Genomic DNA, 19,075 nt, shown 5'->3' with positions numbered 1-19,075 from the left:
CCAGATGCGTTACCAGACAGAGCTCCTTGAGTATTGCCCATGGGGTCCCGGGCCAGATCCCTTCACCTCAGCTGGAGAGGGGCCCTAAATGCTGGAGCTTGGCAGGAGCTAGTGCTCAGGTAGGGATTAACTGCCGGAGGCCACCCCTGCCCTCCCCCGAGCTCACGCTCTCACCCTGAGCCTTCCCTCAGAAAGCCAAGGTGGGCTTGAGGGACTAGAATTTTGAGGGACGCTTTAATACCTTTATTGTAGAAAATTCGGAAAATACAGAAAACTATAAAGAAGGTTAAAGCCCTTTATATGAACACCAAAAGACAAGCACCGTTGACAGTTGACTTTCCACTGTTTTTTTCTCGGCACATATTTTAAATGAGATCCTAGTATATCGACAGTTGTGTATCCTTTTTCCAGTTAACATACAATCTATTTTTCAGATATTTAAATGCCAAGTCTAGAACCTGGTCAAATAGAGGTTGGCAGTTTTCCAGGGCCAGAGGCTCCCATTGTAAGCCTGGTTCTCTCTGTCAGGACCCTGGGCCCAGAGCCTGTCCCCGGCTTTGCTGAAGCTTTGACCCCACCCAGGCCGAGCCCCCAATGACTGTCCCCCAGTATCCTTTAGTCCGCAGTTTTTTTTTACCCCCTAGTCTCCAGCTGCTATGTGTGTCTGTGTTTGTGTATTTGTGGGCATGCTTGTGTGTGTGTGTGTGTGTTGTGGGTAGACTAAGTTATACAGGCCTATTCCATGGAGCAGGATGTGGAGCTGAGGTATTTTGGATACGCAAGCGGGTAGAAGTTTATGATTACTTAGGACAATGGAATTTATAAACATGTCCTCTAAATAGTTCCAAGCCTTCTACCACCAATGACTTTTTAATTACTCTCCTCCCCAGCCTGATGTTTTAAAAGCTCCTGGTCTGCCAGACAAAGGTCATTGTCACAACACCCGGTTTCCGATCTTTGTGAACATGGGCGTTCATACTGCCTGTCCCAGCTGGTAGAACAGCATGAGGGTACCAGCATTCGACACCCAGAGATCTGAGCTACAGACTGAGGACAAAGAAACTTAACATTGGGTTCCACCTGACCAGCTTTATCCCCTAGACCTTTTGAAATATTAAAATTGCTTAGACTCCTGTTGCTGCTGCCTCAGGTGAGGAGGGTAAGACTGGGTCTACCTGGAAGAAGGCAGAGGAAGGGGAGGGGGTGACAGCAGAAAGAGAAGCCATTCTGGCATTTTCTACCGATGGCCCTGAAGTCTGAGCCCTTCCCTGCGTTGTACCTGCTAATGTCTGACAGCTGATCACTCCTCCGTGACCAGCTCTTACCTACAAGGGCCAAAGGTGGGTATGGTCGCTGGACAGTTTCTCTGATCTCTCAAACCCCTTCTTGTCCCACCCTGGCTCTAACGTAAGTGAATCCCGTGGCTTTGGTTTAGGCCCGAGTCCAATCCTGCCTCTGTACTTACCACCTATGTGACCTGGAGAATTCCATTTTCTGAGCCTGTAAAACGGTTCTTGCAAACCCTCTCATGATTGCTACAAAGATTAGATGAGATAATATGCAACTTCAAGTATATAGTTTCCTCTCTTGATAATGAACGCATCACCACCCCCAGTCACAGACTGTGAGAGCAGGAAAGTCAAGCAGAGATCAGCCCCTCACTAGACAGATGGAGGAAAATGTCTAGAGCAGCTTGCTGGAGACAGCTGAATGCTCACATCTCCCTCCAGTGCCTTCTAGGAACTTTCTCATGGTTTTTGCACCATTGACTTCCTGGGAGTGCAATGAGCTTGTTCACTTGGGGACTCGGCTTCCTTCAGTTCTGGAAATGAGGGCATCATCTCTTTGAATGCCACTCTCCCCCTTCTCTCCAGGCTCCTCTTGGGGGTCTTCTACCAGATACTGCTCAGGGCTTTCTATTTTGCCCTCTGTGTCTCCTAAATCCTTGCTCATAGTTCTTGTCTCTTTCTCTGTCCTGCGTTCCAGGAGATTCCCCAGTCGTGTCTTTGCATTTCAGTCTGCTGCTTCACCTGTCCGTAGGGATTTTCGTTGTTCTAATTTAATAACTATATTTTTCATTTTCACATCTCTCTTTCAAATCTCCTGTGTGTTCACAAAAGCCCATTCTTGCTTCATGGATTCTATTCTTTTTTTTTTTTTATCACTTTAAGATCTGTATTTTTTTTAAGTCATGGTAAAATGTACATACCATACAATATGCCATTTTAACCATCTTTAAGCATGCAGTTCAGTGGCATTGAGTACATTCATATTGCCCTGCAACCATCACCACCGTATCTGCTCTAGACCCTGCTTCCAATTCTTTTGAATACGGGCCCCAGATTGGAATTGCTTGATCTCATGGTAATCCTATAATTTTTTGAGGAACCACCATACTATTTTTCATGGTGGCTGCACTATTTTATATTCCCAGCTGCACGAGGCTTCCAGGTTTTCCACGTGTTGACCAACAGATGAGGTTCTCTGGGTGGTTTGGTAATACTCATCCTAGCGGTATCTCACGGTTTTGATTTGCATTTCCCTAATAATTAATGATATTGAGCATCTTTTCAAGCGCTTATTATCTGTTTATATCTCTTTAGAGAGATGCCTATTCAAGTCCTTTGCCCCCCTCTGAATTGAGTTGTTGCTTTTTTTTCATTGCCGAGTTTGGGAGTTCTTTATATATTCCAGATATTAATCACCTAACCAGATACGTGATTTACAAACACTTTCTCCCATTCCGTGGGTTGCCTTTGTGCTCTGTTGTTAGTGTACTTTGATGTGCAAAGGTTTTTAAAATTGATGAAGTCCAGTGTGGTTTTAGTGTCATTGTTGTCTGTGCCTTTGGTGTCCTATCCAAGATAGCACTGCCAAATCGAATGTCAGGAAGCTCTTCCCAAATGATTTCTTCCAAGAGTTTCAGGATCTTAGCTCTTATGCTTAGGTCTTTAATCCAGTTTCATTTAATCTTTCCATATGGTGTAAAGATCTATATATGTTTTTTTAAGATTTTATTTATTCATTTATTTGAGAGAGTGAGAGAGAGAGTGAGCACATGAGAGGGGGGAAGGTCAGAGGGAGAAGCAGACTCCCCGCCGAGCAGGGAGCCCGATGCGGGACTCGATCCCGGGACTCCGGGATCATGACCTGAGCCGAAGGCAGACGCTTAACGACTGAGCCACCCAGGCGCCCAAGATCTATATTTTAAACCCCTTTCAGATTGCTCCAAGACCTGTCCTTCCTCAGGTGTGTCTGTCATTTAGCACAGGCTCTGGAGCCAGCCCATGTGGATTTGAGTCCCACCTCCACTACTTGCCAGCTGTGTGATTGTAAGCAAGTTCCTCAGCCTCTCTGTGCCTCTGTTTCCTCATCTATAAAGTGGGAGTGTTGATCACAGTATGTACCTCATATATTTTTTATGAGGATTCATATACTAAAAGCTCTCAAAGGGTCCCTAACACCTGGAAAAGGGCTCAGAGGGGACCGGTGATCATTACTGCCCCTCACGGCACACACTTTCTCTTATACTTGGTCATCTTGACCTATGAGCCGTTTTCAGTGGGAACATTCTTCTGCAGGGTCCCATGCGCACGGCATGTGCATGTGTTGTGAGGACGTCCCCAGGGTCAAATTCAGGGTTGCTTCTTGCAGGACCCCCTTAGAAAGGAAGCCATCTGCTGGCTCCCAGCTTGATGGAGGATCAGCTCTCCCCATACAGGCAGCCATGCTGCAGCATTTTGGGCATAGACGTACTCTGATTTCCCACATGGGCCCCCACTCACTGCTGCATGAGCCCTCTTTGTCTCCCCAGCATCTGAAGAGTTCCCTTTCTTGCTTTCCATCTCAGCTCTGTATTTTGCATTTTAAAAAGCCCTGTTTTGGGGCACCTGGGTGGCTCAGCTGGTTAGGCGTCTGCCCTCGGCTCAGGTCGTGATCTCGGGGTCCTGGGATCAAGACTCACATTGGGCTCTCCGCTCACTGGGGAGTCTGCTTCTCCCTCTCTACCTCTGTGCTCGCTCGCTCTCTCAAATAAATGAATAAAAAAAATTTTTTTTTAAAGCACTATTTTTTAACCCCAAAAGGCCAAAGCAATCTTGAGAAAGAAGAATAAAGCTGGAGGCATCACACTTCCTATCTTCAAACTATGTTCCAAAGTCATCGAAATCAAAACAGTATGGTATCAGCATAAAAACAGACACAGAGATCAATGGAACAGAATAGAGAGCCCAGAAATAAACCCACCCATATATGGTCAATATATTTATGACAAAAAAGCCAAGAATATGCCATGGGGAAAGGATAGTTTCTTCAATAAATGGTGTTGGGGAAGCTGGACAGCCACATGTGGAAGAATGAAACTGGACCCCTATCTTACACCATACCAAAAATCAACTGAAAATGGATTAAAGACATGAACATGAAGCCAGAAGGCATAGAACTTCTAGGACAAAATATAGGGGGTGAGCTACTAGACATTGGTCTTGGCAAGGATTTTTGGGATTTGACACCAAAAACAAAGACAACAGAAGTAAAAATCAACAGGTGGGATGACATCGGACTAGAAAGCTCTTACACAGCAAAGTCAATCATCAACAAAATGAAAGGGCAACCTATAGAATGGGAGCAAATATTTGCAAATTACATATCTGGTAAGGGATTAATACCCAAAATATATAAAGAACTCCAAAACAAACAAACATACCAATTAAAAAATGAGCAGAGAAACTGGACAGACATTTTTCCAAAGACGACATACAGATGGCCAACAGGTACATGAAATAGTGCCCAACATCACTAATCATCAGGAAAATGCAAATCAAAACCACAATTAGATAGCACCTCATGCCTGGTAGAATGGCCGTTATCAAAAAGACAAGAAATAACAGGTGCTGGCAAGGATGTGGGGAAAAGGGAACTCTTGTGCACTGTTGGTGGGAATGTAAATTGGCAGCCACCATAGAAAACGGTATGGAGGTTCCTCAAAAAGTGAAAAACAGAACTACTATATGACCCAGCAATTTCACTCTGGGTATTTATACAAAGAAAATAAAATCGCGGGACGCCTGGGTGGCTCAGTCGGTTAAGCGTCTGCTTCGGCTCAGGTCATGATCCCAGAGTCCCGGGATCAAATCCCGCATCAGCCTCCCTGCTCAGCGGGGAGTCTGCTTCCCCCTCTCCCTCCGCCTGCAGCTCCCCCTGCTTGTGCTTTCTCTCTTTCTCTCTCTCTCTGACAAATAAATAAAATCTTAAAAAAAAAAAAATCGCTGTCTTGAAAAGATATCTGCACTCCCATGTTCATTGCAACACAATTTACAATAACCAAGACGTGGAAACAACCTAAGTGTCTAATGACAGGTGAATGGATACTGAAAAGGTATACATATGGTGTACATATGCACCAAAAACTGAGCTCATAGACACAGAGAACAGATCAGTGGTTGCCAGAAGCAGGGGTGGGAGGGTCGACAAAATGGGTGAAGGTAGGCAAAAGGCATAAGCTGCTGGTTATAAGATAAGTAAGTCCTGGGAAATGTAACGTACAGCATGATGACTATCGTTAACGACAACAAAATACTATATTTTTTTTTAAAGATTTTTTAAATTTATTTATTTGAGACAGAGAGAATGAGAGACAGAGAGCACATGAGAGGGGGGGAGGGTCAGAGGGAGAAGCAGACTCCCCGCCGAGCAGGGAGCCTGATGCGGAACTCGATCCAGGGAATCCAGGATCATGACCTGAGCCGAAGGCAGTCGCTTAACCAACTGAGCCACCCAGGCGCCCAACAAAATACTATATTTTATCAAGCATGTCTATATGCTGGAAGCAGAACTCAGTTGGCAGCTTAACCAAAAGTGTCACTGATTTTTTTCTTTCTTTGTGTTTTAAATAATTTTGATCATAGCATCATATTTGGAGGGTTATTTGGTCGGTTTCTCTGGGGGATGTCAGCTCATGTGAAGAGGTAAAGCATCTGGGAGGATGTGGGTGCACCTGGACCAAGCAGGGAGAGTGAAAGGAACACACGGTGGAGGGCATGTGAGTGTGGAGGAAAGTGAATCTGAGGAAGAAATCCCAAGGTGAGATAGATGAGCTCATCTCCCCCAGACTAAGTGTGTCAGGCTAGTGGGGAGTCACCAAGCCTAGCAGAGAGCTGGGGTCCTGCCAGCTGGTGTTCAAACCAGGCTCGGGTAGTTAGGGACATGCATCTTGAATGGAAGGTGCCAGCCACACATTCCCCGCAGCCCTCACAGCCCTCTACCTCCTGTGCTTCCTCCTGACTGCAAACTCATAGTGTCCAGCTATCCCTGGGGAAACAGATATAAGGACAAGGGGAAGGGAGGAAGGGTCCTGTATTGCCCTAGGAATGATTACACATCTCATAAGAGAGAAGGAGGCCAAAAATGAGAACATAAGAGGTCAAGTCAGAAGAACAGGGAGAGACACCTGTGCTTCCAGATTCCAGAGACCCAGAGATGTCACTTTGATACATCTACCCATCCACTCATCCATTCATCCATCATCCTACCCACCTTCTCAGAGGTGATGCCAGCCTGTGGAGGGCAAGGGTCTCATCAATCCCTGGCCAAGGTCCAAGGGTGATTCCAGTGCCAAGGAAAAGTGACCAAGTAGACCAGAATAAGCTTTGGCCTAAAAATCAAGAGCCCTGGTTCTCTTCTTGGCTCTGCCACTAACTAGCTGTGTGAACCAGGTCATGTGGCTTGACCTCAGTCTCCTCACCTGTAAAATGGGAACAGTTGGACCAGAAGGTGGGTGGGGGTTTTCCAGTTCTGACATTCCATGGCTAACCCTTCAGGCCCTGATGTCACAATATGGAGCTGGACCGCCATTGGTCCATAGCCTCACCCAGCTCTGCTGTTCTCTTGGCCATGGGCACAAGATGGACTTGCCATGGACCTTCTCTAGTTGTCCTCTTCTGTTATGGGCAGCTTTTGCCATGGCTCAGGACCGAGGGTGATCAGAGCTTAGGTGGGGCTGGGACCTGAAGGAACCTGGGACCAGACAAGGGGACCAGTCAGGGGCAGGCCCCTCCCAGGACAGCATGATGCCCACCTCCTTCTCCGCAGACAAGTTCTACAATGAGACCGTGGCAAAGGCGTTCCTGCAGTTTTATGAGCATACCGCCCACGTTGTGTGGAACCAGTTCATGGAGGCCACGTGGAACTACGTCACCAACATCACCAAGAAAAATCGGGAGGAGATGGTGTGGTACCACCTCAACTTCAGCCCCTTCTCCCCTTGCTCTTCTCCGGGATCTGGTGGGGGGTGGGAGGAAATGGGGGAACCATATCTTCTGCCCCTGTCCAGAGCTAGAGGAAGGAGGGAATCCCCAAAGTACATGTCAAAGCAGGCTGCAAGCTCCGGGCCTCTTGCTGGCCCCAGAAGCAGTCTGGGCAAGAATCTCTTGTTTCTTTCCCCTTGTAAATATTACCTCCTTGCTTTTAAAGACCCAGGCTCCTTCCCTTCTCCCTCTTAGCAAATTTCCAGGGATTGTGAACCCTTAAAGTAGGTTTTGGGAGGAGGTTGGAAGGACTGTGACCCTGGAGTTCAATGTGGGGCCCTTCCTCCGTCCCTAACTTCCCATGATAAGTATGGTGACCCTCATTCCAGCTGCACAAGGACTCAGAGAGGTCCCAGCACATGCTGTACTTTGGCACCCGGGCCCGCCTGTTTAAGACCTCCAGGTTCCACGATGCGGCCGTGAAGCGCATGCTGAGTAAGCTGCAGAACATAGACAAGGCGGCCCTGCCCCAGGACGAGCTCCGGGAGGTGATGGATGGAACCCCCAGGTCTCCAGGCACATGCTCCCCACCCCAGGGGTGGGTGGGCTGGTTGGGGTGGGCGCTGGGGGGAAGCCAGGCTGCCTGGGCAGGAGGGAGGTTGGCGGGCAGGGCTAGAGCTTCCTCTGGGGGGAGGAGAGAAACAAAGGCTGGTGGGAAGATGCCTCAGACAGGCCTGCCCCTCCCAGCTGGTGGGGCTCGTACTGGGGGTGGGCGCAAGGGCGCAGGCCTGCTCTAGGTGACACCTGCCCCCCCCCAGTACAACAACCTTCTGGCCTACATGGAGACGACATACAGCATGGCGCAGGTGTGCCTGAATGAGGGACCCTGCCTGCCCCTGGAGCCTGGTGAGCACCCAAGCCCTGCCCCCATCCCACCCCAGAGTCTCCAGCATCAGCCCCTTCCACAAGCCGACCCCCGATTACTATTGTCCTCCCTGCCCCAACTGCACTCACTTGTTGGGGGAGGAGGGTCTGCAGGTGAGGGCAGGAGGCAGGCAGGAGTGGGGGGGCCCCACCTTGGCTCCTTTTCCTGGGCATAGACCTCCAAGAAGTCATGGCCACCTCCCGGGACCAGAAGGAGCTGCTGTGGGCCTGGCAGGGCTGGCGGGACGCTGTGGGTCGTCAGCTTCGCATCACCTTTGAGCGCTACGTGCAGCTCAGCAACAAGGCTGCAAAGCTCAACGGTGAGGCCCCCACCCCCCTCCCGGGCCAGCCCAGTCTGTGCAGATGGCCCAGGGCACAGGCCGCAGTGGGGCGGGCAAAGCAGAGTCTGCAGAGGGTAAGGGCAGTAGTAGGACCTGGAGATGGGGCCCCTGAGCCCTGCGGCTGGGGGAAGCAAAGGTGTTTCATTCACCATTGGTCTACAGACATTGCTTGAGCCCCTACTGTGTGCCAGGCCCTGGAGAGTTTCTAAGGATTTGTAGGTGAAAAGACAGAGAAGGTGTCCACCCTTCTAGGTAGGGCCTACGGTCTGGGGGACAGACAAGATTCATGCAAACACACATCTCTGGACAAGCGCCGAGAGAGAAGGGGAAGGGGAGGCCTCGAGACACTTCCCCAAGGCCTGAAAGAAGGCAAGCAAGAAGTGAAAGAGCGTCCCAGGCCCTACGATGGGAGGAGCCAGTGTTTGGGAGGATCTGAAAGGAGCCAGGGTGGTCGGAGGGCTTGGATGGGTGGGGCTCGAGGTGGGCGTGAGGACCAGGGCCTCATCCGGGTCCTATCCAACCAGGCACGGTGAGGAGCACGGAGTGTGTACTTTGCCAAGTGCTTTTCCACCCCCGATCTCATCCAATCTGAACAGTGACCTTGGGAGGCACATTTCCCATTTGGCAGATGAAGACCCTGAGGAACAGGGAGGTCAAGTGGCTTCCCCAGAAAGTGCCTGGGTCTCCTGCCTGCCAGGCCAGGGCGGAAGGAAGGGTGGGTGGTGAGTGCTTCTGAGGCCCCTCTCCTGTCCTAGGTTACAAAGACATGGGGGCCTTGTGGCGGTCCAAGTATGAGTCCGACTCTCTAGAACAGGATCTGGAGCAGCTTTACCAGGAGCTGCAGCCGCTCTACCTGAACCTGCACGCCTACGTGCGTCGGGCCCTGCACCGCCACTACGGCCCCGAGCTTATCGACCCAAGGGGGCCCATCCCTGCCCACCTGCTGGGTAAAGCCCTAGCTGGTAGCAGAGTGGGGTGGGTGGAGCAGGCCTCCAAGCGGGCACCCAGTAAAGGGAGGGACGCTCTCCGGCCTCCTCTGAGCCCCTGCATGCCCCCTTCCAGGGAACATGTGGGCTCAGTCCTGGGTCAACATCTTAGATCTGGTCCTGCCCTTCCCGAGGAAGCCCCCTGAGGATATCACGAAGATCATGAAAAGCCAGGTTAGTACTCGGCCTCCGTCTGCTCCCCCCCTCCGTGCTGCACCCACCCCCCTCCCTGCCCCGGTCCCCGGGCAGGGCCCCACACACCCCCTCTTCCCCACAGCACTGGAAGCCCTCCAAAATGTTCGAAGAGGCGGACAAGTTCTTCACCTCCCTGGGGCTGCTTTCCACCCCTCCCGACTTCTGGAAAAAATCAATGATGGAAAGGCCAGCCGATGGGCGGGAGGTGGAGTGCCACGCCTCCGCCTGGGACTTTTACAACGGCAAGGACTTCAGGTCTCACCCTGCGCCAGCACCACCCTCCCGCCCCTCTCTCGCTCTTCTTCTCTTCGGTCCGCTCCCCCTCTGTCTGCCTGTCTTAGGAGGTGTGCAAGGAGGTGTGCGAGCAGGGCTGGAGCCAGGCAGCGGAGGGGGATGTGAGCTGGCAACATAGGCAAGGGGGAACCTGGAGTGAGAAGGGACAGCACCCAAGGCCCTGGTGGTCTCCAGCCCAACCACCCCAATCCCTCCATGGAGTCTGAATGCAGAGATCTCCCCTTCTCCCGGGGCCTCCCCATGCTCCTTGACCCCTGCCCTTTAACCCTAGGATAAAGAAGTGCACCGAGGTGACCATAGAAGACCTGCTCTCCATCTTCCACCAGATGGGCCATATCCAGTACTTCTTGCAGTACAAGAACCTCTCTGTGATCTTCCGCGCAGGCGCCAACCCAGCCTTTGAAGAGGCCGTGGGGTCGATGATCACCCTCTCGGCCTCCTCCCACAAGCACCTGCTCAACAGAGGCCTGCTCAGCCACCAGCACCAGGACTCAGGTGATGGGGACCAAGAGGACCGTAGCAGGGCAGCTGAGCCTGAGGCTGCCGCCGGGGCTCTCTGGGCAAGGCTAAAGGGAGGGAGAACCGGGGGCCACCTCCTGACTGCCCCCCCTTCCCTAGAGGAGGAGGTCAATTTCCTGATGGGCATTGCCCTGGAGAAGATCGCTTTCATCCCCTTCGCCTACCTGATGGACCTGTTTCGCTGGAAGGTCTTCGATGGCACCATCCGGAAGGACACCTACAACCAGGAGTGGTGGAACCTCAGGTGGGGAGAGGATGACTGCCCTGGGCTCTCTGCCCCCTCCACCCCTGGTGGGCTGGGCTTTCCGGTCAGCCTTAAGGGCACTGCCCCTCGCCATAGGATGCTGCTGCCTCTCCTGGGAGGGCAGAGTTAGGTGTGCCCATGCTGGTGACCTGGCAGCCATGGTGGGGGGGGACCCTGGGATAGTACTGGCTGTTTGCTATCCTCAGATAAAAGCATCCCTGCTAAAGTGGTCCCCTACTAAAGGGGATCAGCCTCACGCTGAATCTGGGACCAGCACTGAGCTGACCTCTTAACCTCTCTAGGGACCCTGGCAGTGGCCCTGCCTTCTCCTGGGTAGCTGGGAAGCTCACACAAGGGTGCACCTGGTCTCCTCCAAGAACAAAACATTGACCACTGGGCAGGCCCCCCTGCTCCTCCTCTCTCTTCCGATTCCCACCAGTGGGGCTAGCAGAAGGGTGTTTGGTGGCCTGAGCTCTTTCCCTTCTGTGGAAAGAGTCCGCATGGGAGAGGGGCAAGCCCACTGCCCCTTTTCCTGCCGCCCCAACACACATGCATGACGGCCTCTGGTTTAGCATTCTTAGGCATGTCCAAGGTCAGAACTGGCTGCCGAAGGAGCCTGCCAGCAGTCAGGCAGCACCACTCTTGGGTGAGGGGTGTCCATGGTGCATCTCCTCACCGACCACTGGCTGTCTGATGGGATAATGAATGCCCATGGCCAGGGCGCTCCATCTCCACCAGGCCTCAGACTGACCTGCTCGAGTCTGCTAGCCACAGCATGGTCTGGGGTGACCATGAAGGGGCTGCCTGCTCTGCACAAGGCCCTTATGTTTCTTTGAACCTGTGCAACATCTCATGGTCATTCACAGGAGAAGAATGTGTGACCAGCCCACGGTCACATGGCAACCGAGAGTGGCAAAGCTGGGTGCTCCTCTCTTCGTCCACTCACCCTCCTACCCCCACCCCAAATTCAGGCCCCAGCATTACTGGTGAGGTTGGCAGGGTCTTGACCTTGTACTCCTCCAAGGGCAACCCCCACCAGCCCTCTAGTGTACCTGCAGGGGCCCTTTCCCTCCCTGGGTCAACTGCACCCACCACCACCAATGGTGGAAACCAGGGGCGAAGGGAGAGAGGTGGCAAGTTCCTGGGCCTGAACAAGGAAGCCTGGGAGAGCAACCACCCGACTGTCTGTCGACCCCAGAGAATGGTTCAGAGGCGACCAGTGGGCCAATAGTCAATCAATGAGAACTTTTCATAGACTTTGTCTCTTCCCCAAAGATGGATCATTTTACCCCCATCTTGCAGACTGCGTTTTGCAACAGGGCTCAGTGACAATTAGTAACTTTCCCACAGTCACACAGCGCAGAGGGTTAATGGGATCTGAAAGCTAACGGGAGCTGCCAATGACTAGTTCTGTGACCTCCCACCAGTTCCCTGACCTCTAAACTTTGGTCTCCTCATCTGTAAACTGGGAATAATAACAGCACCATGCCACAGAGATGCTATTCTGTTTTCTTCCTGGCACTTCTTGCCAGATGAAACGACCTTGTGGATTGGTCTCTAACCATCTCCATCATTAAGATTATAAGCAAGACCTTGCTTAGCCCATTCCCTCCCAAGTCCCCAGAACCATGACGGTGTCAAGTGAGTCTGTGTGAAGAGCTTAGCACGGTTCTTCCACAGAGGAAGTCAGTGTTAACTACTGTTACTATTTGATTCTGATTCCCAATCCCACGTGTTTTCAACTCATTTATTTAATCTATAAAAATGCATTAAGTGTCGGGCGCCTGGGTGGCTCAGTCGGTTGGGCGACTGCCTTCGGCTCAGGTCATGATCCTGGAGTCCCTGGATCGAGTCCCGCATCGGGCTCCCTGCTCAGCAGGGAGTCTGCTTCTCCCTCTCCCCCTCCCCCTCTTGTGCTCTTTCTCTCTCTCACTCTCTCTCTCAAATAAATAAATAAAATCTTTAAAAAAAAAAAAAAAAAATGCATTAAGTGTCCTGTGTCTGCCAAGTCCACTTTTGGTAGCTATGCAAGTGCTTCCAGGGGAAAAGGTTTGAGAACCCAGCTAGGTGGTACCAGCCCCCTGCTCTCCCTGGCAGGTTGAAGTACCAGGGCCTGTGCCCCCCCGTCCCTCGGACAGAGGAAGACTTTGACCCCGGTGCCAAGTTCCACATCTCTGCCAGCATGCCCTATATACGGTAACGGTCTGGGCCCTGCCAGCAGAAGCAACTCTGGGAGTTGGGGGTTGGGGGATAATGGGAACCAGGCTGAGGATTCCCAGGAAGGCCCTAGATCCAAATGTTCCCCCCAGATCTCCTCTGTTGGGTCGCACAGCCTCCGGAGGGCCCCACCCTAGGATAATTTGGGCTTTTAGATCAGATCCTGTGGGGGGGCGGGCAGAGCTGTTGGGAATATTCTAAAGCATCTGTACTGTCCCCAAGAGGAGGGCAGAAAAGAAGAAGGTAAGGGTTGGTTCAGAAGGCTAAGGAGAGCCCCTGGCTGAGGTGGGACCTTGCCGAAGGAGCCTCTGCCCAGGAAGACTGGGCCCTGGCAGAGCCCTCGGGCCCCTGCCCATCAGAGCTGCCAGGCTCCACATGGCTCTGGACTTTCTGCCCCTGGCACCAGCTCCCCATCCTGCCCTCCTGTTCCTCTACCCAGGTACTTCATCAGCCTCGTGCTCCAGTTCCAGTTCCACGAAGCTTTGTGCAAAGCCTCGGGTCACATGGGCCCACTGCACCAGTGTGACATCTATAACTCCAAGACGGCTGGCAAGCTCCTGGAGTGAGTGCTCTCCTCCCTCATCTGTTCTCAGCTTCCCTGCCCCTTGCTGGATGCCTGCCCCCGGCCCCCTCTCCTCACCAGGCCACCCTAGGCACCCCGAGCAGGCCTCATTGACCTTAGAGTTTAGTGGAAGTTCTTCCTTGTGTCAGACTGCAGTCTCTCCTACAATAATTGAAGCCCATTTCCTTGTGTGTAGCCCCTCGTGGTCAGAGAGACTATCTAGCCTCTCCTGCTCTCTCTCTCTCTCTCTCTCTCACACACACACATTCTCATACCCACACACTCGCACACAAACTTGCACACACTCACTACTACACCCTCCCTCCCTCCCTCACACACACACACACGCCAATAAATCAAACTGTCCCAGATGGGAAGTCACTGCTGGAGTCTGGCCTCAGCCCCCAGACTTCCATCCGAATCCCTTCATCCTTCCCTCCCAAGGTGCTCGCCTAGCCTCGGCAGCATTTGCCGCACCCTTGGGCGCACACTGCTCTTCCCACCTCTTTTTGGGGTGCCCGGATGCAGCTCCCAGGCCGATGCAGGTTGCTTTCATATCAACCTTTGGAATGCTCTGGTCAGCATGTGGTCCACTTTGACTCCCTAAACCCCAATCTTTTTTCCTGCACTTGGTCCCAGCTATCCTTTTCATTCCTGCCTCCGCGGAGGTGGTTTTGTCCTGAAGCAAATGTGGAGGGGTGGGAGGCTGACCCGATGGTGGGGAGCATTTGCTATTAGAGGCTGGGCTTTCTAAGGAGCGCTCTTACAAGGTCTCACATGAGCAGCTCATAACTTGCAAAGTGGATATGATTAGCCACATTTCATAAATAATGAAACTAAAGCTAAGAGAGATAATATGATTGCCCATCACTGATCTAGCAAGTGGCAAAATCAGGCTTTGAGTCCCAAACTGACTCCAGAGCACATTCTCATTCACACTGTTGCTTCCACCAATCAAGGGATACAGGGCTGGTGAGGTTAGACCTGGGTCGGCAGGCTCCAAGATCAGTGCTCCAACCACTGGGATGCGGAGCCCACCCACTGACATGGTCTTTTCCCCACCAATTTTCAACCCCTTTCAGTGGGTCCATTTCCCAATTGGTCAAGGTCATCTTGAGTTTTATTCCTGTCTCCCAGAGGATTAACATAGCCACATAATTTAGTATCCTCTGTGAATTTAATGAGCATATGTGTGATTCCACCACGGATTTTGTCAGTAACCACTAGGCCAGATGGGGTTGCAGGACTGATCCCCTGGCTTTGCTCCCAGGGAGGGCTGCACCTTGCATGCTGATTATCAACCTAGTCTGTTTGCTTTTCCATCTTTTCACACTACAAGGGTTTATGATAGCCAACTGCCCATGTTTGAGCTTTGCTGAATGTGTGGAACATAAGGGGCCTCTCTGCTCTCTGCATTCATGTCTCCGGCCTCCCATTATTTATTCATTCAGCAAACATTTACTTGTGCACGTGCCAATCAGCCTGCCCTGTGTCCAGCAGGGGGCAATGGGCCACAAGATAAATCAATAACCATAATACAAGAAAGGAGTTAGCACAGTAGGAAAGGGCTTTGGTGAACATGCAGAGAGGAAGAGGAGGTCATGCCGGGGACCAGTAGGGGATCTCTGTCCCCAAGAGCAGAAGTGCAAGAAATGGCAGACATCTGTTTTCTATACATCAACTCACTTTTAACTCTGAGCCTTCACCACTTGATTGGTGGGACATTTGACCTTGGTCATTCACACCACCCCCTGTCCTACCACCACCCCCAGGGCACACAAGGCTCCCAGGATCTGACTCGGCACCAAAGCACCTGCCAGTCAACACAGGTCATTGCTCACCCATCCTCACATGTTGCCATCCAGACCCCTGGATGACAGGGAAGACCCCAAGTTCCAGGTTTAGGACTTTGAATGCTATCTTCTGGGCAGAGGGCAGAGGAGAGGGCTCTGAGAAAGGGGGATGTCCTGAGCTTTGGAGAAATGAGACAGAGCAGAGTGGAATATAGGTTGTGTGTGTGGGGTGAGTGCTTGCAGAGGAGAAGGGGGAGGGCAAGATTCTTGGCTGCTCTTTTACCTAATGTATCTTAGAATTTGACTCATCTTCCTATATGTGATTGCTCTGGGTTGGTTCTGCTGGGAATGGAGAGTTGAAGTGGATTTGGTCCAAGTTCCCAAAGCCCTTGGCTCATCCAGCCAGCCGTGGTAAGCCTGACCTTGTCCATGGGGCCCATTACAGCCGCCGTGGAGTTGAGGATTCTAGTTACCACCTTTGCAAGTCTCATGTGTTGGCCACGTTGGCTGCGGGCTGGGTTTGGGTCAAACCTCTTGTCCCTGAGCCTGAAGGACTATTTCTAAATGGGTAGACTCAGTGGTCAAAACGTTTCTCTCATCAGGTCCTTCCTTTCTCCAAGGACCCTGCATCTGATAAAATCCTCTTACCTAAAGTTAGTTGTGGGGTTTTGTTTTGTTTTTCTTTTAGCCTTCATGACTTTTCTCCTGCATTTCTCTTGGATCTTAACTACATTTTTCCCTAGCAGTTTCTGTCAAGGATCCACTAACCTTTAGTTTCCCCCTCATTCTTTCTCAGTCGTTTATGAAACGATGCATACAAGTGTGCGCATGCTGCAAAGCCCTCCTTCACTACCATTATTGGCTTAATCTGCACCACAGTGAAAAGTGGGTATTAATGGGGCCCATTTTGCTGATGGAGAAACTGAGGCTAAGAGGAGTTGAGTTGGTTGCCTGAGGTTATACGGCCCATAAGTAGCACTGCTGAGTCTTGAACCTGAGTCCTGTTGGTCTAGACTCCACCATCTGACTTGTGGGCCTCTAGAGCCCATCTCTCTCCTGGTCAGATGGGGACACAGGTTAAGAAGGATCAACGTATGCCCCCCACCGCCTCCATGGGGGGCCCCAGTGGGGAGCAGCCCGGAGCCCTGGCTTCAGCACACTCTGTGACCCCACCAAGCCTCAGGCTGGTCCCCCTGCCACCAAATACCGGGTGTGCTTGGTGACACCTGACATTAGTACAGTGCTGCAGGCAATACACAGCACATCCCACGCTCACCATCTCCCTAATCCTCCCACACACTCCCCGTGAGACCAGAAAGGAGCGGCCCCTCCTCCTACTGACACAGAGCACCTCATGGGAAACAGCGTCTCAAGACTTGATGTCTATCTGAGTCCAGGAGAATAATGATCATCACAGTGGCGGTAATAATAATCAGCCGCTAACATCTATCGTCCGTCTACTATGATCCCAGCATTGTGTCTATTTAATCATCATGCCAACCCTAGGAGGTAGTACTGTTATCTCCATTTTATGAATATGGACACTGAGACTCAGAGAGGTTAAGTCACTGGCCCAAAGCCCCACAGGATTCAAACCCAGGTCGGTCTTATTTCAGAGCTCGTGATTTTATCCACGGCGCTGAGCTCTATGGGAAGAGTCTGGTTAGCAAAGCCGTAGGGCCAGGGTGGGGCACACGGAGGGCTCCCAGCAGCACCAGCTGATACTCCCACACAGCCTCACAGCTGTATCCACTCTCCCAGAGATATCCTAAAGCTGGGCTCAAGCAAGCCCTGGCCAGAAGTCCTGCAGAAGATAACTGGGCAGACTGAAGTGTCCACAAAGGCCCTCATGACCTACTTCAAACCCCTGCTGAACTGGCTGGTCACCGAGAACGTGCGGCAGGGGGAGATCCTGGGCTGGCCAGACTTCAGCTGTACCTTTGAAGGTTTGATCATCTGACCCTGGTGCTAGGTCTGGTACAGCCCCAAGCCCTACCCTAGCCTGCCCCAGGCCAGTCCCTACCCTAACCCAGCCTTAACCCCTAGCCTATCTATGACCTGGCTTGAACAAGCAACAGCCTTGTGGCTACATGACCCTGTCTGCATCTGATGCAGCCTTGGCCAAGACCCCAGCCCACGGCCCAGCCACTGGCTCAGTTGCTTCCTTGCACACTGTTCAGCTAGAGGGCCAGGTTGGCATCTGAGCACAGGGTGGGGTTCTTTCCTCCTGACACCCTTGCATGGAGCCACCACTGGGCACCATGGGGACGTAGCCCTATCTAGGCCCATATCCTCCTCCTCTCCCTTCTACTCCTCTTTCTCACCCTCCTTCCAGGGCAATGCCCTCACCTATGGCTTGGAAGGTAGGTGCCTGAGGCTGAGGGAGGAGGCCAGTGGCAGTCAGGTACTCTGATTTCCATGGGGCACCCTAGGGCTCCCTCCCTCCTTCTGCCTGCTCTACAAGACTCCCATGTCTTCCACAGGAAAAGACACAGACAAAGTGACATTTCTGAGTCTGGAGCTGGACTCTGACCAGGCCAAATTTGGGCAGTGGGTGTTGCTGGCCCTCAGCTTGGTCATGTTCCTGGTAGCCCTACTGCTGGCCCACAGGTTGTACGCCCTGGAAAAAAGGTCACTGTCTCAGGACACCGATGCCCAGGACACCAGTTCACGGGACTCCAGTGCCCCTGAGACACAGCCCAAGGCCTACTTCCTGGGTGTAGCCATGGAGCCCCGCCTAGTTGCCAAAAAACAGTGGATCCTGCTGGGCCTCTGCCTCATCCTGATGCTGTGCTCAATCATCCTGACCATTCGGATTTTCACACAGCACTACAGGAAGCCTCCATGGATGAGAGCTGAATGGTGGAGCTGGGACTAGACACCAGTACGACTGGTGAGGCTGGAGGGCAAGAGGAGGGTGGCCAAGGCAGAGAGGACTGGGGGGCTGGGGAGGGGACAGCTTGCATGCATAGTGTCCAGCTGCAGTTGTGGACATTGGGTGCACTGGGTGCAGCTGTGGCCGATCTGGGTACGTGGGGGTTTGTAACTGTGTGTCTGGAACTCATGTATGTGAAGCCATGTGTAAAGCCTACTGACTCTGTGTAATTCCATGAATGCCCTGAGTTCCAGACCAATCTCCCTCCCCTAGGGAGGGCTCAGGAACCATGGTTTTAGTGACCCAGTGACTGTGTCCCTCCAATCCAGCCCCCCCCCAATTCATGCCCCAAACTGTTCTTCACACAGCCTTGTTTTCTTCAGGAGCCCAACTGTGGGGCTGGGCCAGGACTGCAGTGCCCAAGAAACATCCTGTCTGGTTAGAAACAGGACACTGCTTCAGTCCCCTTATAAAATGTATTCAAGTAGAACTGGACATTCTGTACGAATCACTGGTGCCCAGTTCATGAACATTGTGCTCTGTATGCTATCCAGCACATCTTCCTGCTGATCCTCTGGCCTACCCTGTGTTGGGCTGCATAATCCAGCCCCCAAAGCTGCTTGTCAGTTGTGTGAGATGCAAGTATCCTCACAAACTACCCCATGGCCCTCCCTGCACCAGTCCAGGCCCTCCCAAATGGAGACAGTGGGTAGCCTGGGCACCAAGCCAGGCTTGATTAATAATTGACTTCTTTAATATTTAAACAAAGCTCATCTCCAGCCACTCCGCTCTGGAGATGGCCTTGTTCAACACACACACCTGCTGCCTGGCCTGTTGCCCTGGGGATGGAGCACAAGGCAAACAGCACCTTTCCAGGCTCA

The 19,075-nt window shown here is 52.1% G+C and overlaps 1 protein-coding gene across 1 annotated transcript; it reads left to right on the top strand.

The window, feature by feature from the left end:
• Positions 1–5,473: 5,473 nt before the first annotated feature.
• On the top strand, positions 5,474–18,263 carry LOC102734684 (angiotensin-converting enzyme-like protein Ace3). The gene is made up of 15 exons (XM_081805954.1): positions 5,474–5,483; positions 6,929–6,991; positions 7,090–7,226; positions 7,634–7,792; positions 8,063–8,150; positions 8,345–8,488; positions 9,265–9,456; positions 9,572–9,669; positions 9,773–9,945; positions 10,256–10,479; positions 10,603–10,747; positions 12,845–12,943; positions 13,404–13,526; positions 17,081–17,265; positions 17,803–18,263. Exons 1-15 carry the CDS (start codon positions 5,474–5,476, stop codon positions 18,195–18,197), a joined length of 2,235 nt encoding a protein of 744 aa, XP_081662080.1. The 3' UTR covers positions 18,198–18,263.
• Positions 18,264–19,075: the final 812 nt, after the last annotated feature.

This window comes from Leptonychotes weddellii, chromosome 15, assembly GCF_054177405.1.
Source record: "Leptonychotes weddellii isolate Sample4059 chromosome 15, ASM5417740v2, whole genome shotgun sequence".
Taxonomy (NCBI): Eukaryota; Metazoa; Chordata; class Mammalia; order Carnivora; family Phocidae; genus Leptonychotes; species Leptonychotes weddellii.
Note: the sequence above shows the minus strand (reverse complement) of the source record. Positions and strands in the feature narration are given on the sequence as shown.

What these genes read in the sequence shown, in the direction of transcription:
- LOC102734684 (XM_081805954.1), top strand. An exon ending in CGAAGATCATGAAAAGCCAG is followed by an intron (nt 9,670 to 9,772) that starts GTTAGTACTCGG and finishes TCTTCCCCACAG; the next exon opens with CACTGGAAGCCCTCCAAAAT. An exon ending in TACAACGGCAAGGACTTCAG is followed by an intron (nt 9,946 to 10,255) that starts GTCTCACCCTGC and finishes CTTTAACCCTAG; the next exon opens with GATAAAGAAGTGCACCGAGG.